The sequence below is a fragment of the Tachypleus tridentatus genome, chromosome 6, assembly GCF_004210375.1.
Source record: "Tachypleus tridentatus isolate NWPU-2018 chromosome 6, ASM421037v1, whole genome shotgun sequence".
Lineage (NCBI taxonomy): Eukaryota > Metazoa > Arthropoda > Merostomata > Xiphosura > Limulidae > Tachypleus > Tachypleus tridentatus.
Window position 1 is genome coordinate 42,942,244 of NC_134830.1, and position 16,551 is coordinate 42,958,794.

At 33.0% G+C, this 16,551-nt stretch overlaps 2 protein-coding genes across 3 annotated transcripts in view; both read left to right on the forward strand.

Annotated features, from left to right (window-relative positions):
- The window catches only part of LOC143252338 (papilin-like), a 91,661-nt gene extending 89,329 nt beyond the window's left edge, over positions 1-2,332 (forward strand). For both annotated transcript variants that reach the window (XM_076504314.1, XM_076504315.1), the window contains exon 30: positions 1,502-2,332. In XM_076504314.1, the coding sequence (XP_076360429.1) occupies positions 1,502-1,650 (149 nt within the window). In that variant the 3' untranslated portion in view covers positions 1,651-2,332. The remainder of the gene's footprint in view (positions 1-1,501) is intronic.
- A 5,287-nt stretch (positions 2,333-7,619) lies between these two features.
- Positions 7,620-16,551, forward strand: part of LOC143252340 (synaptosomal-associated protein 25-like) — a 50,526-nt gene continuing 41,594 nt past the window's right edge. Inside the window, exon 1 of the mRNA XM_076504318.1 lies at positions 7,620-7,742. The gene's annotated coding sequence lies outside the window, so the exon portion shown is untranslated. The remainder of the gene's footprint in view (positions 7,743-16,551) is intronic.

Here is a 16,551-nt window from a genome sequence, read left to right on the forward strand (position 1 = left end):
ACTTTCATCAGCCAAAGCTGGTCGCATAGCGACAGCAGAAATCCTTGAAGCATATCCGACTTGTCTGTTTCATAAAGTTGTCCTACTCTAGTGGTTCTGTAGTAAGTGGAAGATTTCACAATTCCAGAAAGCTAGTGTGGTTTATGTAATTAAAATGTTTTTTGCCCCTATGAGCTGACATGACCTATACAGTTAAGATTGTTGTTGCTTCTGTTAGCTGATGTGCTCTATACTATCAATGACGAGTTTCTCTCATTATATTTATTACGTTTTTGATTAAAGTGCATGTATTATTTTTTCTGATACATTTTCGAATTTATTGCATATAAAGTTCAGTATTTTATATTAAAACGATTTTGAACGTGCAAATCAATAAATGACAACCCCAGCCGATTAAAGGTCTTGGTGGAATGGTTTGTATCATAACTACATTTTAAGACTACTTGGTATTAATTAAGGAGTGTTACGCCAACGATATCATTCTTTGGAAATGGCATGTAAAAATCCTTTCGGACACAAATTATTCATACATTCAGTAATAAAATCCATTCATCCACATGCACGAGGCAACTATGCGCGTTATAATAATAAATAAATATATATATCTGTCCAAAAACGGAGTCATCAGGGTATTAGTTCTTCAAGATCAGGCATCCCCTCCAACCGTTGTACGACTCAAACAGGTGGGGAATAAAACGAGAATTCTTGTTAACCCATAGGTAGACATAGCGGTTAAGTCACTCGACACAGTAACTGTGGATTTCTGTGATGGAAGCAGTCATATTCGTATACTAAATGGATTATGAAAACCAAATGGTAGACATGGTTTGTTTTGAGCACAACTGTATTACGACGGAACTTTTAGTATTGGAAATTTCGCTGGAGAACTATTGTAGAAATGCACCGCTGTCTGATAGAGTATAACCGGTCGTGGAGACATGGAGTGTAACGAAGAGGTTACAATCGAAAATGCTTTTATATAACGTACTGAACCAACTATACTATATACAACTGCAGGTCTGTTGCTAGAAATTTGGGGATCTTGGCGTAAAAACAAAATCTGTGGCTCTTTTAACAACCATTTTAACTATTTCCATGTATATTTCATCAATATATCAAATCAGGATTAAACGTCGAGTTGAAATATCGTAACTAAAACAATTAGAATTTTTGATATGGTTATTCATATCAAAAGTTATATACTTTTTAGACCAATATTTATAGCTTGCGACGAGCCCTTATCAATGAACAAAATACGCTATGCCTACTTGCAATTGTTTCTTATGGATTAATTTTCAAAATATATATTACAAACTTTTGTCTCTGGAAGATGTGAGAGAATAAGTGGCAGTAACTTGTTTCACCTTGGAGTTTCTGTGTCTAGGAGGGTTTGTGCAAGTACATCTGTTGCATCCTTCCATCCCTTAGCAATAACCCTGTAGAGCTGTGTTTCTTTATTTAAATAAATAATTAATCTTAGTTTTACTTGTTTCTATTACAGAGTCACTAACTTCTCCCGAATGTACGGACAGTCCTTTTTTTGCTAACTGTGATATAATCGTCAAGGTTCGGTATTGTAGTAATCGTTACTACGGCCAATTTTGCTGTCGATCCTGTACATTGGCTGGACAACCACCACAGCAGCCATGACCCTCAAGCACACTGGACTAAAGAATTCAAATTGTTATGACCATGAAGCTACCTACCTGGAAAGATGATTTACTAGTTGTTAGATGAAGAAGAGAATACTACAGAACTTTAACATTTAAGAATTTAAGAAAAAAAACATTTTTTACAAGATGTTTGAATTACTGTTTATGTCATTGTGGAATTATACTTTATTTTTATTAGTACTGAACTTAGGCTTTTATCAGGGCAAAACCTAAATTTTATCCTTTTAACTTGTCTCAATTTGTACTGATTCGGTGTAATAATGTAGTCATAAAGTGGACTTTCAGAAAAAGGTTTACATGTTCTTATGATGCTCTTAATTGTTTAATATAATTGCAGTAACAATTGTCTTAAGTGTTTCCATGTGTATTTCGTGTTATGTTTTGACGATAATGACGTTTGTGGAGCCAATAAACAAGTGCAACAGTTTTGTGACTTACACAAGTTTTTGTTGAGCTTCTAATGAGTGGATACAATTTCAGCTGCCATAAAGCCCTCAGGACCTGAAATAAACTACTTAAAACTCGAAGAATGATGGTTAATACTTTTTGTAACTGTCAGACTTTGCTTTAACGAAACATTTAAACAATGTTTATGTTAAACAATTAGATATTTATAGTTTGAAACTTTTATTACAGTTAATAAAATGTATTTATGTGTGTGTTTGTGTCTGTACATTACTTACTCAGTTATACTTTAGCAATGCAAGCTACTTAAAATTATCATAAATTTTAGTTTTACTCTATAAAGAACATCAAAACTTTTTTTAAATATGAATGGCGAATTATTTATTTTAATTAATCATGGTTTCCATATTCTAAGCACGTTGTCTTACAATAAAGAATGAGAAGAAACTGTTTTAAGAAAATGGTTCTTTTTATTCTACAACTGATATTGTTACAGGTAACTTTGTTGTAACTCTTCAGATAATCAACATAAACTGTGTTCATCACTTCTATTTTCATTTTATTGGATTCTACATCAAAAATCCTCAGTAGAATAAAATAACAGATTCAAAACTATAGTACTCACAGGTATTATTGCTACCCACTAAAATGGTGGTGTTATTTATAATACTGACATTATAATATACCAATAACTTGAAGTCCAACAGTGGCACAATCATACCAGACTGTTCCAGGAAAATGACTGATGTCATTCGGCCAGGACTGTGCTGGACTACACATTCTCAAAAAGAAACCATTGAAGCAATGGACTAACAAGTAGTAACTCTTTCGAACTGATTCAATCAGACTCTAATTTTTAGCACTTTGACTTTGAAAGGTACTCATGTTTTACAGGCTGTAACTAGTAATATGTGATCAGTGAAGTTTATAAATTACCACTGAATAAATAATATTACTTAAATACAATCTAATATCAGGTCCATTGTTGATTAATTTGAAGAACCTTTAACGTATATGATCTCGTTTCTCACATTTTTCGAGGTAGTTTGTTGATGCAACCTATTTTGTTTATTTTATCGATTTATACTGACATATATTGATATTGATTTAGTTCTACTGACTATAATACTGAATTTTTAGTATTCTCTTCTTAAACTAGATGTAGAATGAATTAAGCAGTAACGTGAGCATCATATTTCTCATATTAATATAAATTGTAGTGTGGTAAATTTAAACTAAAAATCTACCATTAATGATGTAGGAGTTATGAAAGGCATTTCACAGAACAAATGTGTGGAGAATAATACTGAAAAATTCATTTCAAAATAATGTTGAAGCTTACTGAATATCAAGTACATATATCTATACGTTTCTGGCTTAAAATAATGTACGAGCCTATAGTATTAAGATTCAATGATGTCTGGAAGACGAGAGAAACGTTTCCCAAAAACTAGGTCCAGAATTGTTAACAGTAACTAAACTGCTCATAGAGAGTAAAGGGAAACAAACACGATCAAACAGTTTTTTTATTCACACAAATGTTTGTAATATCATCAGCTTTCTAGTCAACATCTAATTCTGTGTGACTGTTGACTAACTGTTGGAGTTAAGAATAGGTAAAACAAATATTAGAGAACCAAACAAGAGCGAGAACTCTATAAAATTTAAGTCAGAAATTGGAAGTTTTTTGGGTAATGGAATTCTCTTCAAGAATGTTCAGGAACATGAAGCCCTCTTAATTCATCCAAGATAGAATTTTGACACCAAGGTATAGAAATGAGGTATTGGAAAGTTTTTTAAGAGTTGTCAGTTTTCCTTATAAATTTATGATACAGTAGGAGATAATTGCAAGAAGGAGATTATATAAATTATACTGGATGTTAAAGACCCTTCTCAAGGCTATGACGGAAGAGATGAATTCGAGCTATGTTTGCTTATTCTATTGGTAATTTCAGTTTTCTTGTACGAATATTTCGTCACAAGAGTATAGTTGTTGTTTAGCCCATAATTTATTACTTAGGTGTAAAAAGAGGTTCAAACAGTTTGTAATACATCACAAAGATGACAATGTTATCCACACAATAACTTGGGATTGTAGGCATCCCTAGGAGATATAATTTTACAAAAGTTATTCTCACGTTTATTGGAAAGTCAATCACATGTTGATCGTAATTATTACATTACTCAATGAAACGTGTTTTTAAAGCATTTAAAGGAGAAATGACATATAAAAGAAGAAAGAAAAAAAGTTTGTAAGTTTCTGTTATTTGCTTTTTTTACGGTAATATTTGGCTGGTTTGTAAAGTCCATTTGGTTACACTTTTACGGAGTTCTTTGATATATCAGTATTTTGATGTAATTGTGTTATAATTCTGAGTACCTAGTTTCGAATTGTTTGCATTTTGAGGAAGCAACAATCAAATATATTTCGGAAGGTTATGTTCTCAGATGGATCGTTTACGTGCTTTACAAATTGGTTTTTGGTGGTAACAAGTAGTGCATTTAGGACTTATAATATGTTGATACAGGGAATAACTCTATCAAAAATATATTAGTAATGTTTTGTTGTTTTTTTTTTCATGTAAGTCCGGAGTCAAATATATTACATGAAAAATTAGCTGTTTTTGAAGGGGGAGATGGACCTAGTAGTCACAGTAAAAGTTCAGCATTCTAGTGACGTATATGAATGTTTAAAATTTTCTACCATCATTATATTGAGGTGTTTTTTCAAGTATTTCTACATGTATTTGTCAAGTAATCTATTGTCTTTCATGTAGGCTGTCGTAAATTTTAGTCCATCCTCTAATGCAGGTGGTTACATACCATAAATATTTTTGAATATGCTTTCACTATTTTGGCCCTATTTTTATGTCATATCCTTATAGAGTGAAGTCACACTAATATCGAGGTAGTGATGGAAAGACCTGTACGGAGGCATTGTACCGACGTCTAAAACATATGGCTTTTTTACCTATGATATATTTTACTCTACCATTTTGAGTCTCAAGCGCATAAATTGATCTTACACGAAAAATGACAAACTTATCTCCTGATATCGTATCATCTGACCGGGTAAATCTTCTCAGTAATCCACATAAAGACAGAGATATCGAGAAACTGATCGGCCATCTAGATTAGGTTTATTTGTTCGTTTATTAATTTTACGCAGGGCTGAGCTAGGCTATAAATTCAAACTTTAAGAAACGTTAACTCAGATAAATTCGAACTTAAGAAACGTTAACTCAGACAGTTCATGTGTAGCCTTGCGGAACTATTCGAGACAAATGACATCTTTGTGCATTATGGGAATGAACACTGATGTCGGTAACCTAGGACTGAGAGAAACACCAGTAGCACTTTAGTGTGACATACCAATGTGGTATATCAATTGCAACAACATTATTCTCTGTCTGGTCTCCTTCTAGTGCAAAATTCGCTCCTAGTCTACTAGGCAGTCATTAACTAATATAGACAGTTAAAGCGACCCTCACACTTTTAATGAACAAAATATTTTTTATCTTTAATTGTTAACATATTTTATTTTTGTTACTTTTTCAAGTACCTACTGTCCTTTTCCAAAGTCGCCAGAGATTAGTGGTAAATCTCCATGTTTAAAACGCTAAAAACCAGGTTTCGATATTCGTGGTGGGAATAGTACAGATACCACATTGTGCATTTTGTGTTTAGTGATAATTAACCAACAGACCATCTGCTATCAAAATGATTTTCTGCACAAATTTCTTGAAAAACTATTTTAAATAATTGTTTTTTCTTTGTTGAACATTAACTAAATATTACTTGTATAGAAGTCCTATGTTATTTCATTGATATTTTCGAGATAAATTTAAACACATAAAAGAAATGGAACAAATAATATTCAATAAGCCTGTATATTTCTTTCACCTTTTTATACAAACATATAGATAATATTAAAAGTAACATAAGATTCAAGAGTGCTTGAAACCTTAATTAAAGCAATAAATCAAATTAATAAGGTATTGTTACTAATAGGTTTGGTTTGTTTTGATCTTTGCGCAAAGCTACTCGAGGGCTATCTGTGCTAGCTGTCCCTAATTTATCAGTGTAAGACAAGAGGGAAGGCAGATAGTGATCACCACCAACTCTTGAGCTACTCTTTTACCAACGAATAGTGGGATTGACCGGCCATTTATAACGCCCCCACGGCTGAAAGGGCGAGCATGTTTGGTGTGACAGGAATTCGAACTCGCGGTGACGAGACTAGTGTCTTAACCACCTGACCATGCTGGACCATTACTTATTGAGTTTCTATTAATAGTAATGATGCCACTATACACGTGAATTTACACAATGGACTTTCGTCATGGTTCATATTAATACGTATATATATATATATACTTTAAGGACAACATAGGAATATGTTAGTCCATCTAAGCCGTCCCATTTACAATATCAATATTTAAAGTAAAGACAAAATACTCATATTTAACCCATGTCACTAAAATATTTATCAAGTCTTCGCTTAAGGTCCATTAATTAATTGCATCTATCACATTTAAATGAAGCACATTCTAAAGGCCAACCACCCTTTACAGAAATAAAATTGTATTAGCTAAAGATGACTACTACCATGGTAAAATTTATACTTTTGTGTCCTAGTCTCATCTTTCTCAATATTAAGTACGAACTAAAATGAAGCACCAATAATATCTTTGAAAATCATAAACAACTTAGACTTTCAAAAACTCTTATCATCGTGGTCCGGCGTGGCTAGGTGGGTTAAGGCGTTCGACTTGTAATCTGAGGTTCGCGAGTTCGTGGCACCAAACATGCTTGCCCATTTAGGCATGGGGGCGTTATAATGTTACGATCAATCCAACTATTCGTCGGTAAAAGAGTAGCCCAGGTGTTGGCGATGGGTGGTGATGACTAGCTGCCTTCCCTCTAGTTTTACACTGCTAAATTAGGGACGGCTACCGCAGATAGCCCTCGAGTAGCTTTGTGCGAAATTCAAAAACAAAACAAACTTCTCACCGCTCATGCAAGAAAAATAGATGTATAGTTATCGGTACAGATTTTATTACCGCCGTTGAGAGAAAGATTAACATCAGCCAGATTCTAATCTCTTACAGCTGCTCACTATTCAAGTATTTTCAAAGAAAAGTTTGTAGCTAGTGATTTATATATCCAAGAAAACGTACAATTTAAAAACTCAACCATTCCATAACCGTTAAATATTAGTTTTTCTGTATCGCCCCTCAAAATCCCTACTAGAATCATAACAGTAATGTATTTAAAGAACTTCATTTAATAATATTCAGGATTTCTGCCAGCCTTGTTTCTTATAGTTTTTACTTTCTAATTACCCAAATAAATTGAGCATCTATACCCTTAAAAAAACAACTATTTTTGCGGTCATTTAGATTGTTTATAATAATAAGAGTGAAAAGTAATCGAGACTGTGATCTTGAGAACGAACTTCATCGGCAAATTTGATTATTTTGAAGAATAATATCATCAAGTGGTTCTTGATTCATGGTGTGTAGAGTATAAATTGACGTCACAAAGACTTCAACTTCCGACTACAACTTGTACTAACTGGGGTTTGTTTTTGGTTTTTAACGACGTTGCGTATTTGTTTTTCTGTGCTAAATTAACTTACGGGAGTGGATTTGAATGATACAAGTAAGTTTAGTTAACATGTATGCTTAATTTACTGTGAAGATAAATTAGTATTATTCATTCGTGATATTAAACTAAAACTTACATTAAATATTTTACAGGAAGTAACCTTGGAAGTTGCAACTTTACCACTGTGTATACTATGAGTAGTTGTCTTTTAGATACGCCTACTGAGGTTGTCTTATGCTCAGTAATTTATAATTTACAAAGTGCAAGTATAGTCTTTAGATCTGCCTACCAGCTGCAATCATAGAATATTAGAAATAATGAGAAATAAGTACAGAGTTAGTTTTAAGGTAACGAATCTGAAAATAAAAGTGAAACTAAAAGATGTTCTAGCAGCATTAGGCTTAATAATGTAAAATTATATATTTAATATCTTGTTATATATAAATTCATTTATTGCTACTTTGTAACTTTTAGTGTGTATTGTTGTACTTGCTGTAAATCCTACTTTCACATTCTAAAACAGAATAATCACTATATTACTGAGAAGGATTGGACATGTGAACAACTTGCTATTATTTTTTGTAAGTCCTTAAGTAGTGGGCAGGTATCAAAAGATTGGAAGCTAATGTCACTACTCATTTTAAGGGAGGTGATAAAAACTGTCCCACTGATTATTGGCCCATCAGTCTTATATCAGTTCTTAAAAATGTTTTGGAGAGTCTGATGAAAGATGTTTTTTTCAAAGCTGTTTAACAAAGTTTAGAATTTTATTGGGTGGTCAACATGGTTTGACTAAGAGAAAATCATGCTTTTGAAAATGCTACTGTGTAAAGGTATGGGAGAAAAGTTAACTAACTGGACAGAAGGTAGAGGGTTGCTACAAATGGAGTTCAATCTATTTGGATTAGTGTAATAAGAGGGGTAACTCAAGGCTCAGTCTTAGAATCTTTGCTTTTTTTATTTACATCAATGGCACAGATGGAGGAATAGTTAATAAATTACTAAAATTTGTAGATAATATTAAGATCTTGGGTGTTTTTATTTATTAAAAGAATACTGTTGATTTAGAAAATGATTTATATCAGATAGTGAGTTGAGTAAGTTAATGGCAAATGAGTTTTAATTGTAATAAATACAAAGCAATACATGTGTGATGTCACAATTTGAATTATGAGTATAATTTACATGGGAATAACCTTAAGTGCCATGAAAGAAAGGGATTTTGATGTAATGGTTGATCAGTCTAAAACCACTTACACAATATGTTGTTGCTAGTGGTAGGGCAAACAGAATGTTAGGTTGTATTTGCAGACATATTGAATACAGGTATAAAGAGTTTATAATTTCATCATGTTTAGTCTTTAACTCCTTACCTTAGGAATGATATTAAATTGTTGGAAAGAGTTTGAAGAAAGGTTACTAGAATGTTGAGTAGGATGTTTTCTCTTGAGAAAAAAGAAGAGTTAGGGGTCTAATTAAGGTGGTTAAGATTTTAAAGGGAATAGTGCTGGTGAATCATCTTTTTCATATTTAACAGTGAGAATAGTTGGACTAGGGAACACAAGTATAAATTTTGGCAGGATAAGAGTCATAATCAACTAAGACAATTTTATTTTTATAACAGTTTGGTAGGCCCATGGAATTGGTTGTGTTCAGATGTTGTAGAGGCAGTAAATTTAATTAGGTTTAAAAGAAAGCTTGAAAATTTCTTAGTCTATTCATTTTATAGATTTAGTTTAGAGAATGGGACAACCTACATGATTGCTTGTTGTCCCAAAACGTTATGTTAGTCTTTGTTTTTCCTAGCTTATGAGATTATTTACTATAGTTGATGTACCTGTTGTAACTGTTTAACACTCCTTTGAAAAGATGTTTCTAGTTCTGATTTTTCCAAGCCTGTTCCCCTGGCTGTGGTTTCGCTAGATAGTAGATAGGGACAGTGGGAATCTCGTTAATCCATTCATTAATGGATTTAAATGGCAATTTCATTTAAATACAAAATTATTAGCCTAATATTAATAACCTTTCAAGTTGCTCTGGGGCCTATTAGGCCCCACTTTTCGTAGGAGTGTTAATCAATACTTTGTTCATATGACAATAAATAAGTTTATCAATTGTACTAACATGTGTAATTATTTAAACAGATGTGATTTGAGAAGCCTACTTGGGGTTTCATTAACTTTTCAAATTAATCTTTGAACAACAAATGGAAGAAAAAGAAGTTGTTTGTTTTTATTTAGATTACATAATTTACACAATTTTATTTCTTCTGTAAACATTTATTACAAATCAGTGATGTCGAGAAAACCAACTTGTAGAGAAATATATATGCAAAAACAGCTCGTTTGGGTTGAGAAAATTGTTTTACCTAGAGGAGTGAACAACGTTTCGACCTTCTTTGGTCATCGTCAGGTTCACAAAGAAAGAGAGAGGTAATTGACCAGAAGCTGACCACATGTTTGAAAGGGGTTGTGTAATGAGTGTCGTAATGTAGAGGGCAGGCTTAGATGTTGAATATACAATTTTATATTATTATTTTTTAATTATTATTTATTATATTATATTTTAATATAGATATAAAGGTGTTCCTTTGTATTGGTTTATTTTGGGCTTAAGTTGTTGTATAAGTAAGGCTTCTTAAATTTTTGCATTTCTTTGTTTGTTTCTTTTAGTATTTGAGTGTTTTCTATGGTTATGTTGTGTTTATTTGACTTACAGTGTTCAAAAACGAGTGAAGGTGACTTTCTATGTTCTTTAAATCTGGTTTCCATTTTTCTACTTGTTTCTCCAATATAGAAGTCGTGGCAGTTATCACATTGTATTTTATAAATAATGTTGGTGTGATGTTTGTCAGTGTAGTTTTTACATAGTATAGACCTCAGTTTTGTGCCTGGTTTTTGAATAAATTTGGTATTAACTGGAATGTCATATTTTGTTACTAGTTTTTGCCAAATGTTGGTTATTTTTCTGCTGATGTCGGGAGTATATGGTATGCAGCAGTATGTTCCAACACTCATTACACAACCACTTTCAAACATGTGGTCAGCTTCTGGTCAGTTACCTCTCTCTTTCTTTTTAAACCTGACGATGACTGAAGAAGGTCAAAATATTATTCACTCCTCTACTTAAAAAATTTTTCTCAACCCAAACGAGCCATTTTGCATTTATTATAAATGTTGAATATGTTAATAAAAATAAGCTACTGTTAAGTACAATGTGAAATTTGAATAATTCATTTTGTGTTTTAAAACTCAGTATTCCATTTTTGTTTCAATTTTGCACATGGAGCATTCATGAACTCCAAGGAAGCAGTCATAGAGATTGTACTGCTAATATATTCCCTCTTGAATAACATCAGCAATATCCAGATATGTTAGTCAGTTAATATTAACTTACTTAAGCAAAAATCAATTTGAAAGTATTAACTGTTAATTTCAATTGAAATTAAAAATAGATTCCTTAGGCTTGATTTGAGCTCGTTTGTGTGTACCAGATGATGTGCTGTCTGTAAACCAACCATTGGTTAGTGTGATTTCCAATTGCCCTTTACAGTTATCTTTCCATTTAGAAGCACATGGATTGAAATAGAAGACAAGATATAAGGTTTCTAAAAAAAGATTTTTAAGCTTTTGGTTAGACTTTGGTCTCTTGTTTGGAAAAATGTCCTTCAAACTTTTCTGGAATAACCATGAACTGTAACTTTTGTATGGATTACTACAGTTTCATCAATACAACTGGTGACATCACCATCACACTGTTTTTGCTCTTGAAGAGGAGTGAACAAACATTTGGTGTTTATTTGTGTTCTTTTCACATGGCTAAAATTTGATGAACCAAGAACTCTGATGAAGTTAATTTCATAGTATTTCATTCCTTGTAGGAATGTACTATTGCTATGGTTGTTGCTAGGAAGAATTAGATATTTGGTCTGTATATAATGGATGATAAGAGGGAATATGGTTGCCATCTCCTTCTTGAAACATTTCTGTTTCTATTTGGGAAGATACCAACACTGATGTGCTGGACGGGCAAAAGGACTCTCAGCTTTACATCTGAAGATTGTTTTGACTGGAACAGTGTGTTTGATTCCAACAATCTCAAACTTATAATTTCTATTTTGTAAGAAAACATTGATAAATATCAAGTTATATGAACTGTTTTTTCTTTACGTATTTCACCTGAGACTTTTTGTTTAATCAGTATTCTGTTATTTTGTTAGTCATCATTCATTAGCTTGTGTTATAGTAACTATATTTCATATCTATATTTGCTTTTCCATTTCTAAGCATTAATTTTTATTTGTTGTTACAAGCAATTTAACATAATTCATTGTTTAAACACTCTTCTTGTTAAGAACACTTAACTAATTACAAATATTATTGTCAAGTGAAACAATAACAATAAGTCTCTATATAGTTTTAAAGTCTAGTAATAAATGGCCTTATAACATCAGATGTAATTTTTTTAAATCGACTCTCAATATTTTGCTTTACAACTTCAGGAACATTCACTATAACATAAGTTATAACTATCAGAGCAAAGTTTTAATTGGCTTAAGTAATAAATATAATTACAATCAATAACACTTGTTCTTAGACATTGATAGCTTATATAGCATTCCAACTACTACTGTCTTTGTTACATTTTAGCCAGTCTGAGCAGTTTTGGATTGAGTGAAATGAGCCATTGGTTAGATATAAGGCAAACATACTGTGGTTTAAACACAATTATTATGCACTTTTCTAATTATTGAATACATTACTTAAATTTGAAAATGATATTAAGTTCTTGGATGTTGCTAGCTGTGAAGAAGATGCTGCTTAATTACAAAAGGACTTAGATCATTTAATGAGTTTGGCAAATAAATAGTAAATGGGCATTAATTATAATAATTGCAAGATAATGCATATGGATTATCATAATTGGAATTATAAATATATTTTGAATGGGAATAAATGTTAAAAATGTCATGAAAGAAAGGGATCTTGGTGTAATAGTTGATCAGTCTCTTAAGCCTTCCAAGCTGTTGCTAGTGGTTGGGAAAATAGAATTTTAGGTTGTATATACAGAAATATTGAATATAAGTATAAAGGGGCTAATATTTCATTGGATAGGCCACTGATTTTAAACCACATTTTGAGTATTGTTTTTAGTCATGGGTTCCTTAATTTGCGAGGAACATTGAATTTGAAATGGTTCAGAGGATGTTTACTTAAATGGTGCTGAGAGTGAAGGGTTTTTCATTCAAGGAGAAATTAAAAATTTTAAAACTGTTCTCTCTTAAAAAAAAAAAGAAGAATTATAAGGGATGGATTTGATAGTGTTGATACATCGTTTTTCATAGTAGAATAGTAAGACTAGGGGACAAATATTGGCAAGGTAGGAGTGATCTTTAGTTAAGATAGGTTATCTTTAGATATTGTAAAGGCAGTAAATATAAGCGAGTTTTTTTTTTAAGAGAAAGCTTAACAACTGTATGAATGTGAAGGACTAGCTTTTAAGTTTTTTGGTTGTTTTTTTTCATTTATAAAAGTTGTGTTTGGAACAGCTGAGATAGACCATGAGGTCCATTATTGTCTGTCACTATTATATGTACACATGCCACTATAAGTAGGATAAATGTGAAAGTTACTTTTGTTTTTTTATCCACATATTTCTTTGTCATAGTGGAAGGCAAGAGTACAGTTACCATAATGTTTTTTTCTTTACCATAAGTAACTAATCAGTATTTGCTATTTTTTAAGAGAAAAATAATAATTTGAGAAAAAACCCTCAGTAATGGTACTAAATTGCATATTAACCAAACATTTTATATAAATACAGAAAATACTATCAAGATAATTTCAGACTCGCTATTTACAATTCATGTACTGGCTAATATCATGTAAATATCTCCTTTCTTTCTTAATTGGTGTATAGTTGGTTTTAATGTAAGTCAGGAAAGTTTAAGGTGCACATTATAGTGCAGTCTTTGCTTATTTTTTGCATAGCGAAAGATAAGGCTTATGAATTCCTCTCATTTGTAAAAGTAAATTATTGTCTTAATGTGTCAAAGAACAAAATGTATATTATTATGAGCTTCAAAAATATTTTTAGTGCATTTATTTTTAAAAGAAAACCATTCTTAACTCATACTCTTGCTGTAGATAAATATAAATGCAATATATTTTTATTAATATTGGAATCTTTGTATATCATATCTTGTATAGAAAGGTAAATACGTGGTCATTCCTTTAGTCTGTACTAACCAAAAGTAGTGTTTGTGAAAGTGGTATAGAATATTCTTTCAATTTATCACATGATTACCCCTTGGTGTGTATTCCTGTACATGGTGAGAGGATCTCTCAGGGAAGGTTCTGTTCTTTCATTTTACCTCCTCTGGGATCTAAACATCCACCCACGTGTTTATCATGTTGGTTGACCCCTGAAGGGGAGAAGAGGATCTTGGTGATTAAGGGGTACGACACTAACACACCACTTTGGCCTTGAATTCCTGTAGACGGGTGGCCATTGGGTGGCCTCCCCTTGGGTCAGTCAGCTGGTCCACTTGGGCTAAGGTCAACCAAGTACCAGTGTTGGATGTTCTCAGCAGGTGTTCTGGACATTATATCTGATGCTGGTGTTTGAGTATAGTGCTCACAAAACCCTGGCATTGCTGCAGTGTCCTTGTTTGACATTGTAGTTTGCCCCCTCATAGGGCTCCATCAGTGGACACCGAAATATTCCTTTTTTATCATGGATCCTCCAAATAAAAACTGAAACACAATAGTGTAAAAACAGTCCCAAGGTAAGCGACCATGTCTTGAAGATTCTGAGCAACAATCTTCAACATCTGTAACACCTGTTGTACCTCATTTTCTTATACTACATTCTCTTTCAGACAAACCTTCAGAGCAGATGTCTCCCTTTTTAATTCAGAAGGGACTAAAGGGGGTCTCCTTAGTGTATGCTCTCTGATCACAACCTTTCTCTATTCAGTAGTGGTTCTTATACTTATTTTCATGCATCTAGTCAGTCCTTTAATGCTTTTGATCTCTCAGTTTGATCCCCTTCACCATTCTCCCACTTTTCATGGAGGGTTGACAATAGTCGACAAGGCAATGATCATTTTCCTATAATTTTAAGAGATACTGGCCATGGTTGATGCCACCTGATCTGTGTGTCTCGGTGGAAGCTGGATCAAGCACATTGGCCCTCTTTCACTGGTCTCACAGAACTTGATCCTGCCATCATTTGTAAGCCATCAATATATGACTATGTAGCAGCAGTAACTGACTGTATTATACAGGCAGCTGCTCAATGCATTCCTAAAACTTTGTTCCTTACTAAAGCAACCCACCTGGGATTGTGTTTTCTTTCCTCGGTGGGCCATGCTTTTTCAGAATAGACAATCTGCCATTGCTCCTTTTGGCTTTTGTGTCCAGGTGTCCTTGGATAACATTGCTGTATTCACTGGTCAGCCCATCTCACCCTGGCTTCTTACAGTCCTCAAATGTGACCTGCTTTAAGTCATCTTAGAAAAGGAAATACTGTCTGTTATTTGCTGAACATCTTTCCAACCATCCTTCCACTCCTATTTATACAGATGGTTCAAAATCAGATGACTGTGTGGGCTCTGCTATAATTTGTTGTAGTTTGATTGTTGTGTGCAGAATCCCCTCTACAACTTCTGTGTTCGCTGCAGAACTGTATGCTATTTCTCTTGCTCTGGATCACATAGAAGCTAAGAAGTACTCAAATTGCAATATTTATACTGAATAGCTTAGTTCTCTACTGGACCTGGAATTGCTTTGCAGTTAGTTCACACCCTCTTCTTGCCGATATTTAAGACCGACTGGACCATTTCTTTTTAACATCTACTTCTATTCAGTTTTTCTGGATACCAGGCCATGTTGGTATTCGCAGGAATGAGCTTGCCGACACAGCAGGAAAATCTATTTACTCTGACACTATCACTGCTGTGCATGTTCCATACATGGACTATGGTTCTGTATTCAAGGCTTGGCTCTGTGCCAGTTGGCAGTTGACTCGGAATGAGCAAAGTGAAAACAAGCTTTTTCAAATAAAACCCTCTATTGGACTTTGGCTGTCTTGCTACCATAAGGATCAGAAAGATGAAGTTGTTCTAACTAGACTATGCACTTGTTGCAGTTTAAATCTTCATTTTCTTTTATCTTGGACTGGTGCACCAATATGTTCTGTGTGTAACACTCGGGTCAAAATAAGCTGTGTTTTATCATCTTACTGTTGTTATGACTCGACAACAACACCATTTTAAACATGTTTTGTCCCAAGGTTTGTCCGTAACAATAGTGTTTTTGGTGATGGTGACACTGTCCACCTTGAAAACGTTTTCAGTTTTTTAAAGGCCATTTATCTTTTTAATGCTATTTAAGTTTTTTTAATTTATACATTGGACCTTTATTAATGTAATTCCCTTTTAAGAATCAAAGTACATCTAGTTTGATTTGAAATTAGAAAATGACCATAACATCAAAAACTCAAAACCAGGACTGAAAAAGACAAACTTTAGGTGACTAATGCTGCTGTTTCAACTACCTGTTAGTCAACCTTGGGAGTTATAATGAAAATTTTCCTACAAGGCTTTTAAAACTTTTATTACTTTTTGAAAATGGCCATAACATCAAATAACTTGGAACCAGGACTGGAAAGGCCAACTTCAGGTGACTAATGGTGGTTTTTGTACTTTGCTGATAGTCTTCCTGCAAGTTATGATAATTTCAATTATGCTGCAGAAAGTCCTTTACAACTTGTATTGCTGTAGTTTTTCTCTTGCCACTGTAAACTAGATGCAAAAATTGGTTTTAATGCTATTGATGTTGTTTTTTTAAACTTTGTTTTA